We start from the raw sequence: 14820 nt of genomic DNA on the forward strand, positions 1-14820 counted from the left end.
ACTGGACCCAGCTACCTCACTCCCTGGTTTCTTCCAGCACCGCTCGGGGCAGCAAGATCTCCGGCTTCACCCAGAGGCCCCTGCCCATGAGCTTCAGCTAAATGGGCCAGGGCCAAGGTTGGCTTAGCTCAGTGCTTGGCGCGGTTTGGCCTGGGCTAACCCAGCACGGTGCCAGCCCTGGGCTGCATCGCTGGTACCATCGCACTGCACGTGTCTCTTAGCAGCCGGCTCTGCCGTCCAGCCCAGGGGCTCGGGGGGCCAGTAGCCTGCAGCGACACGGGGGGGGGGGGAGAGAGGCTGGCACTGCTCACGGAGCTGATCGCCCAGTGCTGCATGTGGAGGGGTTGTGGGGGCCCCCCCAGCCCCAGCATTGGCGCTGCAGCCCAGACTGGGCAGGGAGACAACGGGCGACGCTTGGCCCCAGCGATTCCAGATCCCCCAGCGCTACAGGGCTGGGAGGGCTAATCCTGTGGGGGGGTGAGGGTGGGCTCTCCTGTGCCCTCAGAGCAGCCTCATTAAAGCGCTACAGCGTGTGCAGACCCGCTTGGAGTGACGTTCACAGGCGTTCGGGTAGGGCCAGGCCCCGGCTCAAGACAGGCACAGGAGCAGAACTGTTTCCTTTGTTCATTTATTCAAAGAAATCTCAGTGTAAAAAACAAATTTAACAGCTAGCCTGGCCGAGTGCCCAGACTCTGCCCCTCGCACTCGGGCGAGCTCTACGTCCCACACTATAAAATGACCCTGCCAGCGACACCCACGACATGGGGCTCAGACACTAGACCAGGCCCTGCCCAGAGCCGGGCAGCTGCTAGGGGCCCAGGTGCTGGCTGGCGTCAGACACCGAGGGGAGGCAGAGCTGAAAGTGGGGAGTGAGCGCCCCCCAGTCCCAACTCTGCGGAGACCGAGCCAGATGGGTTCCTAGTGTGTTTCAATGAGGTTTATGCCATGGCAAGGCATTTGAGTGTGGGCTGCACCCAGCTCTGGTTAGTACCGGCCAGTGGAGTGGCCTGCAGGCCAGAACTGCCCTGCTCGACCACGGACCAGGAGCACGGCTCTGCAGGGACAGGGCAGCGTTGCTAGAATCCCCAGCCTGGACTTGCCCTCGCCCCTATTCCGGCTGCCCTGAGGGCAGGTGACAGCCCCATGGCTGCAGAGTTAACAGGGCCTGTGTCCCACACACTCCCAGCGGTGTGGGAGAACCAGGCAGGAGGGAACTCCAGCTGGTCCCCCTCAGCATCCCTGGGAGCCCGCGGGGCAGGGATTTGGTCTCAAGCAAGCGGCTGCCTGTATCAGTGCTACAGCCACAGCTGCTGGGCTAGGCGCGGCTCAAACATGTGGTAGGAAGGGGGAAACATACCCCCAGGGAAGCCAGGGCCCAGGCAGTGCCGGACCCCTCCAGCCCAGGAGCTCTGTCCTAGGGCGTTACGCCAGGTTACAGGGCCAGGGTTTGGGTCACCCACCCCACCCGCAGCCACGGTGCTGCCGCCCCAATCCCATGACCCCATGTCCCTGCCACGCTGGGGAGGAGCTACCCTATAGGTGCCTCGGGGCCATGGGGAGATGGGGTCCCCCAGGCAGATCAGCTGGTCAGTGGCACCAGGAGGCAGAGCAGGGGGGCGGTTGGGGACTGGGCAGGCTGCTCAGAGAATTCCAGACCCCCTGCCTGGGGGGCACACAGCTCCCCCCCCCCACACACACACCCCCCGCTGTGCATTTATCCCTGCACTGCCGGCTCCAGACACCGCCCATGCTGGGGACATCCTGCTACCAACTCCCTGAGCAGCCCCGCAGGGTGGGACCCCCAGCGGCCGCTCCGCGCTCTAGGGAACGGGGCCCCGCGGGCAGGCACGGGCAGCATGCGGCTGGCACTCGGGGAGCTGGCTATTTAAATCTCTCCCAACCGAACCCCCCCACCCCCCGATTCTAAAGGCTTGTTAAGCAGAGAAACGGCCCCCGCGAGGCCCTGCTGGCTGCGGACGGATGGGCAGGTGTCTGAGACCCCAGGCATCTGCCACTAGCAGGCTTCACACTAATTATTCTGGTAAAAAAAAGTTTAAAAAAAATGGAAGCAAGCCCCTGAGAAAGAGGCCTGGGTGCAGCGAAGGCCCCGCCCGGGTGGCTGGGACACAAACACGCAGCAGTTGCTGGCGCGGGGAGTTTATAACCCAGGGACATTCCCACACACCCAGCTCCAGTCACTCTCTGCTAGGTACACGCGGCCGAGGCCCAGGTCCCGGCCGGAGCCCAGCGGAGCAGGGGCAGCCCATGGGCCGGCTGCCTGGCCTCACAGCGTGTAGGCGTTGCCCATCAGGTACTCCTTGTCGTCCAGGGGGCTCCAGGGAACACTCAGAGACAGCTCCTGGTTCCTCCTGCACAGCCAGACGAAGAAGACGACCACGGAGCCCAGCAGGACAGCGACGAGGATGGCCAGCAGCACGGCCAGGGCCACCACTGCGGGGAGAAGAGGGCCAGGTGAGCCGCAGGGTTCGGAGCCTGCGGCGAGTCCCCACCAGGCCCTGCCGAGCAGAGCCGGGAATACGTGGCAGCTGCTGAGGGCAGACTCCTGCCCTGCGTCCGCGGCCCAGACCCCTCCCAGCAGGGGCTTGGCCCAGCCAAGGCATGGGGAGACCCCAGCTGGAGCCAGGGCACGGCTCTGCCATGTCCCCACCCCCAGGCCCAGGGGGAGCCAGCCGGCCAAGGGGATCCCACCCAGACCACATGGCAGACAGAGGGGTCGAGCGCCGCTTACCTCTGCTGGAGTGAACGCCCGGCTCGGGCCCCTCAGCACCCCCTGCGAGAGAGAAAAGCGAGTTGAGACGGGCTGCACCCTAGACGGCCCCTTCCCTGCCTGGCCCCCCACCGGCCGCAGCCTTCAGCATCTTCCAACTCCCAGGGTCAGCGGCCAGCCAAGGGCCTGGCCCAGCGCCCCCCTCACCTGCGGCCCCACTGCACTGGCGCAGACACAGCTCCTCCTGCAGGTAGTTGTTCTTGTTCCCTTTGCAGCCCCCGTAGATGAACTGCCTGCAGGCCCGGGCGGCCGGGTCGTAGTACCAGCGCGGGAAGGCAGCGCGGCAGGGGCCGGTCAGGCGGGGCGCAGCACAGGACTCTGGGGGCGAGAGGTCAGCGCATTAACGCAGGGCCTTGGCTCCCCACTCCCTGCCCCACAGCGAGAGGGCACTGCCCCACAGCACCGGGGCCGCCTTACAAGGAGGTGCCCCCCTCCTCTGTGAGGGGGAGAGAGAGAGAACGGGCACGTCAGGGGGTTCCAGGCCGGCCCCTCGCAGCAGCCGATCCAACACCCAGAGCTGCCACAGAACCAGCTCCAGCCCCCTTTGCAGGGCGGGTCCCTACTGAGCCCTGCAGCCCCCTGTGTGCCTCAGTCCTTCATGGCCCCCACTCCCGTTCTGCAGACTTGCGCCAGGCACAAGGACTCAAAGCCGCGGATCTCAGGCCCTAAGCGCTGCCCATGTGCCCCGCCTAAGGAGAGGCACCGGGGCGGCTTTTACGCCCCCACTCAGCCCCAGAGCACTGGACTGGATGCTGCGGAGCCGCGCCGGTCACACGGGAGCAGCTCGGGGCCGATGGCGGCCGTTACCGATTGTTCTCCAGCAATACCTGGCTGCTTATTCAGACTCAGGTGGGGTCGGTCCAGGCTGCGTCTCAGGGACTCACCACAGGGCACGAGGCAGCCCCCGGGGGGAGGAGAGATCAGCGACCCCGGCCTGAGCGTTCTCCCCACCTCAGGGGGCAGGAAAAGAGCCGGAGAGGGGCTGAGGGACTCCAGATCTGACACACAGACCCGTCTCTCAAGGGGATGGGAAGCCAGGGGCCAGGAGGAACAGCAGTTGACTGTCACTGGGAAGGGCGGGGCAGGCCACCACCGTCAGTGCCCACAGTCCAGCTCGGCTAAGGGGAACGCCAGCCCTGGACAGGCTGCGGGGTTCACCAGCGCTGGGCCACAGTCAGCAGGGCGCTGAGCAATCCCCCATCAGATGTTCCGGGTTCACCAGGAGGTCACATTCCTGGTAGCTGCTTATCTCGAGGCTCCGCATGGGAAAGGCGCCCGGCCCCGCATGGCATGTCCCGTTTATCAGAGTCAGGGCTGGGAGAGCCCCAAGGGGGCTCTGTCCCAGGGTGGGGAGCAGGATTGGTCCCTACAGATCATAGTAAACCCCAAGTGGCAGGGGCTCCCCCCAGGAAGGCAGCCCCACCGCCCAATGCTCACCATCTGCACTCTGCTCTGTTCTCTGGCTGGCCTGCGGAATCTCATTCAAGTCCTCCCCATCTGGAAATCAAGGGGATGTCAGACCCGCACTGCGAGCGAACCGCGCAAGCCAAACTTTTCCCCTACACCAGGCCAGCCCGCTAGAGGAGACCGCGTCAGTGCCCACTGGCTCCAGGTTCCGCCCCTGGAGATCTATTGCCTTGCACCCAGCTCGGGGCTCCCTGCAGCCAGCTGCTCCCAGTCTGAACAGAGCCAGGGCATTTATTGTCCATTACCCAGACTGAGTCCCAGCGCAGCCCCATTGGGCCTCTGAGCAGCTCAGGGGTGAGAGACCTTTCTTCCCTAGTCTTGTTCTGCCCACACTTGGTCCCTGCCTGGCAGGTGTGTGCCACTCCCGAGCAGCCCAAGGAAGAGGGGCAGGCACCCCACAGCTCCCTAGACCTTCCGCCAAGCTACGCAGTAGCCAGACCACACGGGGCCGCAGCCCAAAACAACAGCGGGACCCCCCGCACCCTCACCTGTGGCCACAGCGCATGTCACCCGGCACTCGTCCTCCACCAGGAAGTTGTTGAGGTTGGCCCCACAGCCGCCGTAGGTGAAACGCTGGCACGTCCGGCTTGTAGCGTTGTACCACCAGCGCGGGAAGGAGGCCCGGCACCTGCCCACCACCTTGGGCAAGAGGCAGCGCTCTGGAGACCAAAGCAGAGGTGTCTCATCAGCGATAAGCTCATGTTTCTAGGTGAACCCAGACAGGCCCTGCCCCCAGCAGCCGGCAATCTCAGCACAGTGCAGCCAGCCCGACAGATGGGGAAATCTACGCAAACAGCGGGTCAGCGTGGCAGGCCCCCCGCGCGCTCAGCACACCCAGGGCAATGAAGTGGCTTTGCCTACAGGGAGCTCCTCCCGTGCACGAGGGGCCGGCCGGGAAGCAACAGCTCAGCGAAGAGGACACTGCACGGAGGGGGCTTTCCCCTTGGCAGCCATCTAACCACTGCAGAGCCAGCGCCACTCAGAACTGCTCCCATCCGCTGGGGTTTGGCACACGCTGGCGCAACGGTTCTCAAACTGTGGGTTGGGACCCAGTTTTAATGGGGTCACCAGGGCTGGTGTTACACTTGCTGGGGCCCGGGGCCGAAGCCCTTGGGCCGTGGCTCTGATCCCCCCCACCCAGGGCAGTGAAGTCCTGGGGCCAGGTGGTAATTGTCGTTGTCTGAAGGGGGTCGCAGTGCCAGGACGTTTGAGACCCCTGCGCTAGAGCGAAGTGAGTGCTGGACGCCAGGGACTAGCAAATCAGCATGTGGTGCAACCGACTGCCTGGGATGCCAAGCCGAGAACGGGGCCAGAGCTGCAGCATTTCAGCCCACGTCGCTCTGCAGGGTGGAGCCCAGGGCCAGGGTGTGCCAAGAACCCCGGCGCTCTCCAGGGCTGCGAGTAACGGTGGGGGGCTGCCCCCCACAGGCACTCTGGCTGGCTCCACGCTTTGTTGTTTTCAGAGCACTTCTTGCAAAGCAGTTTCTAAATTAGACACCCCAAGTGCTTCCTGGTTCCACACCCGGTCCCGTGGTTTCAGCCCTGCGGTTGGTAAACAGGGATTTAGCAAAGGCCTGGCAGGAGGCCGAGGGGAAAGCAGGAAAGGCTCAGAGCGGCTGTTCAGGGTTTGCCCACCCTCCTTTCTGTGTTGTTTCTGAAAAGGCCAAGGTGGAACCAGGTCTCGTCTGTCCCCTCCCCTGTCAGTGCCTGGTCCGAGCCCCACCGTGCTGTGGGGAGCCGAAGAGCCCGCATGCAGCCGGAGCAGCGTTGGCGTTTCGCTGCACCCCCCCCAAACCAGCAGCTGCGCTATCCAGACAAGCAAAGCAGAAGGGCGGCCCTAGGGTCACCCCACGGGGCTGGGAGGCAAGCAGCACACCAGCGTGTTCGTCTTGCTTGGGACAGAGCACGGGGGTGTCAGACACCCAGCGGGCAAAGGAGCCAGCAATCCTTCCACAGCAAGGCCCCTCCCGCCTGGACAGAGCCACGCTTGTTCACATAAATCCCCCGTCAAGAGGCATTGTGCAATCCCTGCGCCAGGGGCTGCACGTTCAGAGGCCACCAGCGCGGGAACAGCCCTGAATTGCCCAGATGCAAACCTGACCAGCTTTCTCCAATACAACAGCAACCCCCAAGAGGCTCCGAGGTCCTGGCCTGTTTACAACACGCTCCTCCCCCAAGAGGCAGGAAAGCTGCCAGCTAACAGACTCTGCGTCCCAGCTCCCTGGGGGGGTCCCCACTGCTTATTCTCAGAGTTGAACAGGCCCCATAAAAATCCCTTGGATCTCGGTAGGTCAGACCTCACTTCCCCAAGCACCTGCCACATGCCAAGCTGTGAGCAGTCATTTGTTTATTTTAACCCTTTCCGGCTCCAGCCACCATAAAGCAAGACTCAGGCTCAGTCCCGTCCCCCCCCTTTGTAAGTCCCCTTTAAAAGGCAGGTAGCAATGAAACAAGTCTCTGTGCCCAGCCCCTCAGCCAGTGTCCCTGTGCCCATGGGACTGGGAAGAGGAGGGAGGAGTTAGAAAAGAAAGGGATCAAAGCAGTTTCCCATGCCCAGATATTCTGCCAGACAAGACAAGCCCGTCACGCAGCTCCCAGGGCAGGCAGCCGAAGGCCTCCGTGGGGCCCCATGCGCCAGCCCTTCGGTTGGTTGATCAGGGAGCCGGGGAGGGGAGGAAGCTGTGGGAAGTTCCGTGTTTAGATTCAGAAGCTCGAGTCTCCCATGACACCTCCAGCGCTGCGGGTGCCAGGCAGGGCAACAGGAGCCCCCCCCAAGACCTGTTCCCAGCACAAGCTGTTCCGGCCAGAGCCTTCGGTGAGTCACCCAGAACAGGCTGGACCGGCTCTGCCACCCACAGTTTCACTCTGGCTCACACCCGAGCAGCGGCTGTGCAGCGAGACGCAATAACCCGAACCCCAGGACGCTGCATTGGCTGCGGGTGTTTGGTGCCATTATTTACACTGGGGTAGCGCCTCGGAGCCTCAGTCCTAGACCAGGGCCCCCCACGAACCCAGAGACACCCCCTGCCCCAAAGCAGTCCCCTCCCAGGGGCCTGATCCAACCCACTGGCCTCAGCTCCCCCTCCCTGTCCCACTGCAGCTCAGAGGGAGCAAGGCAGAGAGGCAGGACGCACGGGAAAGCCCCAGCTCCCGGCTCCCCTTGGCCCCGATCTCGGCAAGGGAGCCGCGGTGACACTTTCTGCTCCTGGGTGGCGCTAATCGCAGGATCGGGACCTTCGACTGAAGCTGCCAGGGGTTTGTTCGGAAAAGCCTGGCAGGCTTTTCAATGCACCAGAGCTCACTGGGCTGGTGTCCAGCACACTCTGCCCACTGCTGGCAGGACTTGACCCCGGCGCACACTCGTTTACTTCCCGCTGCCAACAGGAGCCCAGCTCCACTGAGTTCCTCCTCTTTCCTTGGAACAGAGGGAGTCATGGAGAGGAGCGATGATTCACTCGGCTCCAGACACAAGGGGGGGCGGGGGAGACTGTGAACCTGTTTGCTGAGGGTTTTGTTCTATGATCCCAGACACATAGGACCTGAGAGAGGAAGTTTTGAGCCACTGATCAGACCGTAACCTCATTGGGCTAGGAACTGTGTCGCCCTGTGACCCACTGGTGTGGGCAGGTCCCAGGAGTGTACAGCACCGAGCACCAGGGGGCGATTACAAAGAATCAATTCTATTCCCATCAGAGGCCACTCCAGCGTGCCCGGCCAAGTTTAAATGCACGTTGCTGCCTCCCTGCCAATAGACAGGCGGGTATTTGAGTGAGTATTTACCTGCTGGAGTTTCTCACACACCCCTCCCCGCCCCTCCGGAAGCGTGTGACCTGCCATTGGACCGGGCAGAGACCGGCCAGCAATTGAGACATCACATCGCAGCAGCGTAGTTACCACCTTGCTGTGACCCCGAGCACACGCCCTCCCCAGACAGGCCTCTGTGGTTTGAGAGCAGCAGTTCAGCAGGGCAGGTTCACATCCGCCTCATGAGTCACGGCGGGCTCATTCCCACAGCTGGCACAGGCACCGCTGACGAGCCAGGGGAGAGGGGGTCACACGCCAGGCTCCAGACGCTCATAGAGCTACAGTGAGCTGCCAGCCCCGTGGGCACCACTTCCGCTGCCCTGCACCTTGTGCAGGCGTTTAACCCATTGCAGAGCAGGCATAAAGCAGCCCGTGTCAGAACGGCGGCCTTTCGCACTGGGTAAACGACAGCACAAGGAGACTCGGCCCGCCAAGTTTCTCTGCCCCAAGGCCAGAAATGGAGCTGCCCTGGCCTGGAGAAACACGGGACATAACCCCTGAGCCGTGACCGGGAGGTGAGCCCTGCGCAGGGCACAGAACAGCTACGGCACTAGCAGCACTTGGGAAGGGTTTGGAGAGGCAGCCGCTGCAGAAGATCCTCCTGCTCTGTGTTCGCACAGCCGGCCCCGCTCGCACAGCCCCACTGAAATTCTTCAGACAACCCTGAATCGGCAGGGCCCAAGTCTCCGGACCACACGGCCTCAGTGCAGGGCAAGTCCCTTCATCTTTGCCACCCCCCAGTTTTAGCTCTGGGGAGCGATCGCGTTCCCGGGCCCCTTTGTGCCTCTGCACATCACACCCTCAGAACAGACTTGTCTACAGGGGGAAATTTATGCCATTTACATCGATTTAAAACCCAAGTCCGTTGAACAGCGCAAACCTGCGTGGGTCCTCAGCTTTCCTCTAGCCGGCGGGAACAGCGTTAGGTTAAGCACCAACAAGCTGTTCTTCAACCCAAATCGGAGCAGCCACCCTGAGGGTTGCACGGGTTTCACGCGCCCCGTTTGAATTCACCACTTGGGTTGCACTGGTGCAGGGTGAGCTCACCCACAGCAAGTAGCCTTGAGAGACGCAGCCAGTGCCGGGCCGCAGCCTGCGCTCACCAGGAAGTTGTTTTGTTGACAAGGTGGATGTGGGGTGGGGAGAGGAAGCTGCAGAAAGCTCCCTGCTCCAGGCCAATGACCTTCAATCAGCTCAGAGTCAGAGCAGGAGGAGGGTGGTGGAGCCATCTTTACACCGTGGGGGCCAGGATGGTTCTGGGTTACAGAGGGTCGCACACTACACCAGGGAAATAGCAGGCTCCGGCACCCTCTTCTCCTCTTAGCCCCAGGGTCTGCGCTGCTCAGTTCCCCTGCAGCCTGGCCCTTGGCTCCCCCGCACCCAGATGTGACTGGCCCAGGTAACCTGATCCTACCTCCGAGAGCCGCACCATCGTCCCTTTCTCTCCAGCCCCTCTAACAACTAGACTTTGCAGCAAGTTCTGGTGTGCCAACCCCGTGTGTGTGGGGGGGGGAAGTGGTCACAAAGGGAGCTCTGTGCCCAGGACACAGTTCCTGACAACTGTAAGCCACTGGCACTCAACCTTTCCAGAGTCCTGTCCCTCTTTCAGGAGGCTGATGTGTCTTGCGTACCCCAAGTTTCACTTCACTTAACTACTTGCTTACAAAATCAGGCATAAAAATACAGAAGTGGCACAGCACACTAGTACTGAACAATTGCTGACTTTCTCACTTTTACCATATAATTATACAATACATCGGTTGGATTAGAAATATGGTACTTGCACGTCACTGGATAGTGCATAGAGCAGTATAAACAAGTCATTGTGTGAAATTTCAGTGTGTACTGACTTCACTAGGGCTTTTCACGTAGCCTGTTGTAAAACTAGGCCGCTATCTAGATGAGTTGCTGTACCCCCTGGGAGATCTCTGGGTACCCCCAGGGGTAAGCACACCCTGGTTGAGAACCGCTGCTGTAACTCAGGCTAGCTACAGGGGAGGGCAGGCGCGCTCCTATTGAAACCTGATCCTATCCGCCCCCAGGGAGGAGCGGAGCATGAGAATGCCCCTTTCTAGAGCCCAGAGACAAGGTGGGCGAGGTCATATCTGTTACCAGCTTGGCTCTCTCACCAGCAGCAGCTGGTGCAATAAACAGACATGACCTCACCCATTGTCTCTCCAATATCCTGGGACCCACAGGGCTACACCACCACTGCATAACACAGAGGTTACCCGGCCTAGTGGTGAAAGCACAGGCATGGGGGCCAGGACTCCCGGGTTCAGGTCCCAGCTCTACCACCCCACCTTAGGGACAGGAGACCAGCTCTTTGGGGCAGGTGGCACCTTTTCATGGTTTGTACAGCCCCTAGCACGGTGAGATCCCGGCCCACGGGTGGGGCAGTGAAGGGATCTTACAGGACACCTAGCCTCAGTGAAGAGCTTTGAGCCTCTCCGCCAGAGAATGCAATGTAAAGGCAGGAACAAACTATTAAACCCCAGCGAGGTGCAGCCACTTCTGGGGTGGGAGGCCAGCAGGCAGAGACACTAGAGCAAACACCCTGCCAGTGTCCTGGGACTCGGAGTCACTCTCACACCCACCCCTCTGGCTGCACAGCGCCAGGGAACATCCACCACTTGCCAGGAGGTTTTTCCAGACAGTCTCACTAAGCCGGGGTGGGCTGGCTGGTGTGTAAACCCCCCACCCAGGATCAAGACTGGCTCCCTTTTGCTGGAGACCCCAGCCACGCGAGGCTCCCGCAGCCCGTGTGTATGTGTGGGTGTGTGTGTGTGTGTGTGGGGGGGTGTAACGTGCCTGGCAAAGAGCCTGTCCAGGAAGTACATTACACAGGTGTTAAAAACCCAGCAGCAGAGCTAGGGACTGGGGGAGGGGCAGCGATCCACGCCCCTGGCTACGCAGCGCCCCAAGATTTGGGATCCTGGAGGCTGCCGGGGCAGCAACTGAGGTCACAGACGCCCCCACTCCCCCGTCACAGACCCGCTCTGCGCCCCACAGCCAGGGGGAGTCAATGAGCAATGTCCCCTTTCAGCCTACACCCCTAGGGATCCCAGATCCCCAGCAACCCCCGAGCGCACCCCCAGATCCTCCCCACGGGCCCCCAGCCACTCCCTCACATGCCCCCCATTCCTAACACCCCCCAAGTCTTCCCAGGGTCCCCCAGCGCAACCCCCAGCCCCGCTCAGCCCCCCCCCGGCCCTTCTCACACTGCCCCCACCCCAACCCCCGCGTACAGCTGTTCGCCCAGCTCCACCACCCCTCCCCGCCCAGCCCCCCAATTCTCCTCCCCGCCCCCCCCGTCCGCCCAGCTCCACCACCCCTCCCCGCCCAGCCCCCCAATTCCCCTCCCCGCCCCCCACCTGTCCGCCCAGCCCCCCCCGGCCTTACCCGGCAGCAGCGGCGGCCCCGGCGCGGGGCTCCCCCCGGGCTCCCCCGACCCCTCGTGGCCCCGGGCGGCGGCGCCCAGCGCGGCGAGCAGCAGCAGCAGCAGCACCAGCCCCGCGCGCCCCATCCCCGCGAGCGGCTCCTGGCGATTGAGCCCGGCCCGGCCCCGGCCGCGCGCGTCACGCAGGTGAGCCCCGCCCCTCGCGCAGCGCGACCAATCCGCGCCGCCCCGCCTCGGCGCGTCACACAGGTGGGCTCCCGCCCCGCCCCCCGCGAATACCCAATCGCAGCCGCCCTCACCTGGGATACGCCCCCAGCACGGGGAGGCCACGCCCACTCGTTTGCATACGGGGCGGGCTCCCCTCCGCCCTTCGGGCCGGTTGCGGGCGGCGGGAGCGGGAGCGGGTCCGAGCCCGGGCGGGGGGGTCAGTGGGGCCGCACGGGGGGGGGCGGGGGCTGCAGCGGCCCCCCCGCACTGAGCTGCCCGCGGCCCCAATTTGTGCCGAAACCCCCCAAAGCCAGCGGGGGTCTATGGCCCCCCCGTGCCGGGGGCTGCAGGGGGACCCCCGCCCCCCAGTTCTGCACCCGCCCCCCGAACTCCAGCCCCCCCCCAAGCACGTTCTGAGGGGAAATGGGGCCTATGGCCCCCCCACCCTGGGGGTCTGGGACCCGCCTCCCAGTTCTGCAACCGCCCCCCGAACTCCAGTCCCCCCAAAGCACCGCCCAGCCTGGCACCCCGCAGCACCCGGTGCCAAGGCGCAGGGAGCCTCCCGGGGAGCAGGGTGAGGGAGGATGGGCAGGGCAGTGAGGGGTGAGGGAGGACGGGCAGGGCTGCGGGGGTGAGGGCTGCGGGCAGGGCTGCGGGGGGTGAGAAAGGACGGACAGGGCTGCGGGGCTGAGGGCTGTGGGCAGGGCTGCGGGGGGTGAGGAAGGACAGACAGGGCTGCGGGGGTGAGGGCTGCAGGCAGGGCAGTGGGGGTGAGGGAGGAGGGACAGGGCTGGGGGGTGAGGAAGGACGGACAGGACTGCGGGGGGTGAGGGAGGATGAGCAGGGCTGGGGGGTGAGGAAGGATGGCCAGCGCTGCGGGGGTGAGGGCTGCGGGCAGGGCTGGGGGGTGAGGAAGGGCGGGCAGGGCTGCGGGGGTGAGGGCTGCGGGCAGGGCTGCGGGGGGTGAGGAAGGATGGACAGGGCTGCGGGGGTGAGGGAGGGCGGGCAGGGCTGCGGGGGGTGAGGAAGGATGGACAGGGCTGCGGGGGTGAGGGCTGCAGGCAGGGCAGTGGGGGTGAGGGAGGAGGGACAGGGCTGGGGGGTGAGGAAGGACGGACAGGACTGCGGGGGGTGAGGGAGGATGAGCAGGGCTGTGGGGGTGAGGGAGGATGGGCAGGGCAGTGAGGGGTGAGGGAGGGCGGGCAGGGCTGCGGGGGGTGAGGGAGGACAGGCAGGGCTGCGGGGGTGAGGGCTGCGAGCAGGGCTGCGGGGGGTGAGGGAGGATGGGCAGGGCTGGGGGATGAGGGAGGACGGGCAGGGCTGTGGGGGGTGAGGGAGGACAGGCAGAGGTGAGGGCTGTGGGGGGGTGAGGGAGGACAGGCAGGGGTGAGGGCTGCGGGGGGTGAGGGAGGACAGGCAGGGCTGTGGAACAAAGAGGGTCAATGATTGACTCGGGCTCGGCCTCCTCCCCAGGTTATTGCCATTTTATGGCTCTAACACCCCCAGCTTTAAAAAAAGTCGCTGACGCATTGGTGACCCCTCCTGCCCCCGCCCAGAATCACAGACCCTGCCCCAGCGGGAGCCTGGCATGAACTGGGGGGCTCATGCCCCCGCATGCCCCCGGCCCGGCTGCTGGATCGCACCTGGCAGCCAGTCGAGGACAGAGCGGGGGGCTGGGAGTGGGGGGGGTTTCTGGCGCAGGAAGAGGGTTTCTGGTCCGTGTTTTGGTCTGGGAGGTTCTTTTCCCTGCGGGTGCAATACCCAGCGCTGGTTCGCCCTGGCTGGCAGCCTCCCCCGAGCTGTGACTAGGTGTGTCTCTGGAGAGCCTGGGGCCTCAGCCACAGACCAGGCCCTGCACAAACCGGTCCCTGCCCTGAAGAGGGACCTTATGCGCAGCTGCCAGCGCGGCACCCAAACCTGGACAAGTCTTTCCCCTCGGGCCTGAGTGGAGACCTGACGAAGCCCCTTTAAATTCAGGCTGGTTAAAGCACCCGGGGTGTTGCTTAGGGCGGCGTTCCTAGGGGAGATGGCCCCCGGCTGCGATAACTGGCCAGGGCTCCTGGGGAAACGGCAGGCCTCACCCCCTGGCGGGAGATGTGCATGTTAAAGAGTCGAGCCGCTTCCAGATAAGGGCTGTAACGAGTCTCAGGCCACATTTCTGCAGCCTCTGGCCAGTCGGACCTGCCACCCCACCGACTGTCTCCAGCGCGCCCAGAGCCGGCCCAGCCCCAGGCCGCCTCTGAGCTGGGGCCAGGGAGTTACACCCGGGCCTAACGAGCTGGAGGCAAACGAGGGACGGTCTAGGCAGGAGAGGCGCTAAAGCTCTCCCGTGGACCATGCCAGCCGGCAGGATGGTGGTTAATGACATTTGTTTTCCCGTTGCCCAAGGAGAATCGGCGCCCCCGTGTCCCACCCCCACCCCCTGAGCCAGCCAGAGCTCGCACAGCCCAGTTCCCCCGTCCCACCTGGTCCAGGCCGTCTCCCTGACCCAGAGCTGGGCCGGGGTGGTGCCCCCTAGTGGTGACAGACACCTGCCATTGCAGCCAGAGTCGCACCAGAGTCCCACAAGTGGGCGGCCGGATTTCGCCTCAGCTCCGTCCCATCTCGATGCTGTGACCTCCCTCCCCCACCAGAGGGCAGCAGGGGGGTTCTGTTTGGGCTCGTGGAACCATCAGCAACACGGGGCCCGATCCCGCAAAAAGACCCTCGACCCCACTGCCGGCCGCGGCCTGTGCCGATAACTGGGTCGCTCGGGCTCGGGAGCCGCCGCTGAACCGCGGGGAGAGCTTCCGAAGGGCAGAGTCGCCCGTGACAGGAAAGGCTGAGTCAGGGGCAAGGTGCACAGGGGAGACGCACAGACTGGGCTGGGCCAAACAGAAACGTCTCCGGGTCCCAGCCAAGGCCGGTGTGGAGATTGTGTTCGGTAAACAAAGGAGAACGGGACGGAAAATGAATGGGCCAAAACTGGTGCATTGGAAACTAGGCTTAATTGGTGGACGACAAATGGGGAGGCTGGACTATGCTGCCCCTCCCCGCTCTGGGGACCTTGAAAGAGACTGCGGGGGGAGGATTGAAATGAGGGAGGGGAGGCTGGAAAGAAGCAGAATTTCTTCTCTCCGAGCTCGGGACAGAACTTGGCACCTGCCTAGCGCTG

At 64.0% G+C, this 14820-nt stretch overlaps 1 protein-coding gene across 1 annotated transcript; it reads right to left on the reverse strand.

The window, feature by feature from the left end:
* Positions 1 to 612: 612 nt before the first annotated feature.
* On the reverse strand, positions 613 to 11585 carry SPINT2 (serine peptidase inhibitor, Kunitz type 2). The gene is made up of 6 exons (XM_054009644.1): positions 11462 to 11585; positions 4744 to 4914; positions 4226 to 4285; positions 2936 to 3106; positions 2750 to 2791; positions 613 to 2451 (listed from the first exon to the last, which is right to left on the reverse strand). The coding sequence occupies exons 1-6, from the start codon at positions 11583 to 11585 to the stop codon at positions 2285 to 2287; spliced, it is 735 nt and encodes a 244-aa protein (XP_053865619.1). The 3' UTR covers positions 613 to 2284.
* Positions 11586 to 14820: the final 3235 nt, after the last annotated feature.

This window comes from Malaclemys terrapin, chromosome 20 (assembly GCF_027887155.1).
Source record: "Malaclemys terrapin pileata isolate rMalTer1 chromosome 20, rMalTer1.hap1, whole genome shotgun sequence".
In the NCBI taxonomy this organism is placed as follows: domain Eukaryota; kingdom Metazoa; phylum Chordata; order Testudines; family Emydidae; genus Malaclemys; species Malaclemys terrapin.

Bases quoted from the DNA above. Each gene is read 5' to 3' on its own strand.
- SPINT2 (XM_054009644.1), bottom strand. From the start codon at position 11,585: ATGGGGCGCGCGGGGCTGGTGCTGCTGCTGCTGCTGCTCGCCGCGCTG. The intron at 4,286-4,743 runs GTGAGGGTGCGG...CTTGATTTCCAG, and splicing joins GACATGCGCTGTGGCCACAG to ATGGGGAGGACTTGAATGAG. The intron at 2,792-2,935 runs GTGAGGGGGGCG...TCTCTCTCGCAG, and splicing joins CCAGTGCAGTGGGGCCGCAG to GGGGTGCTGAGGGGCCCGAG.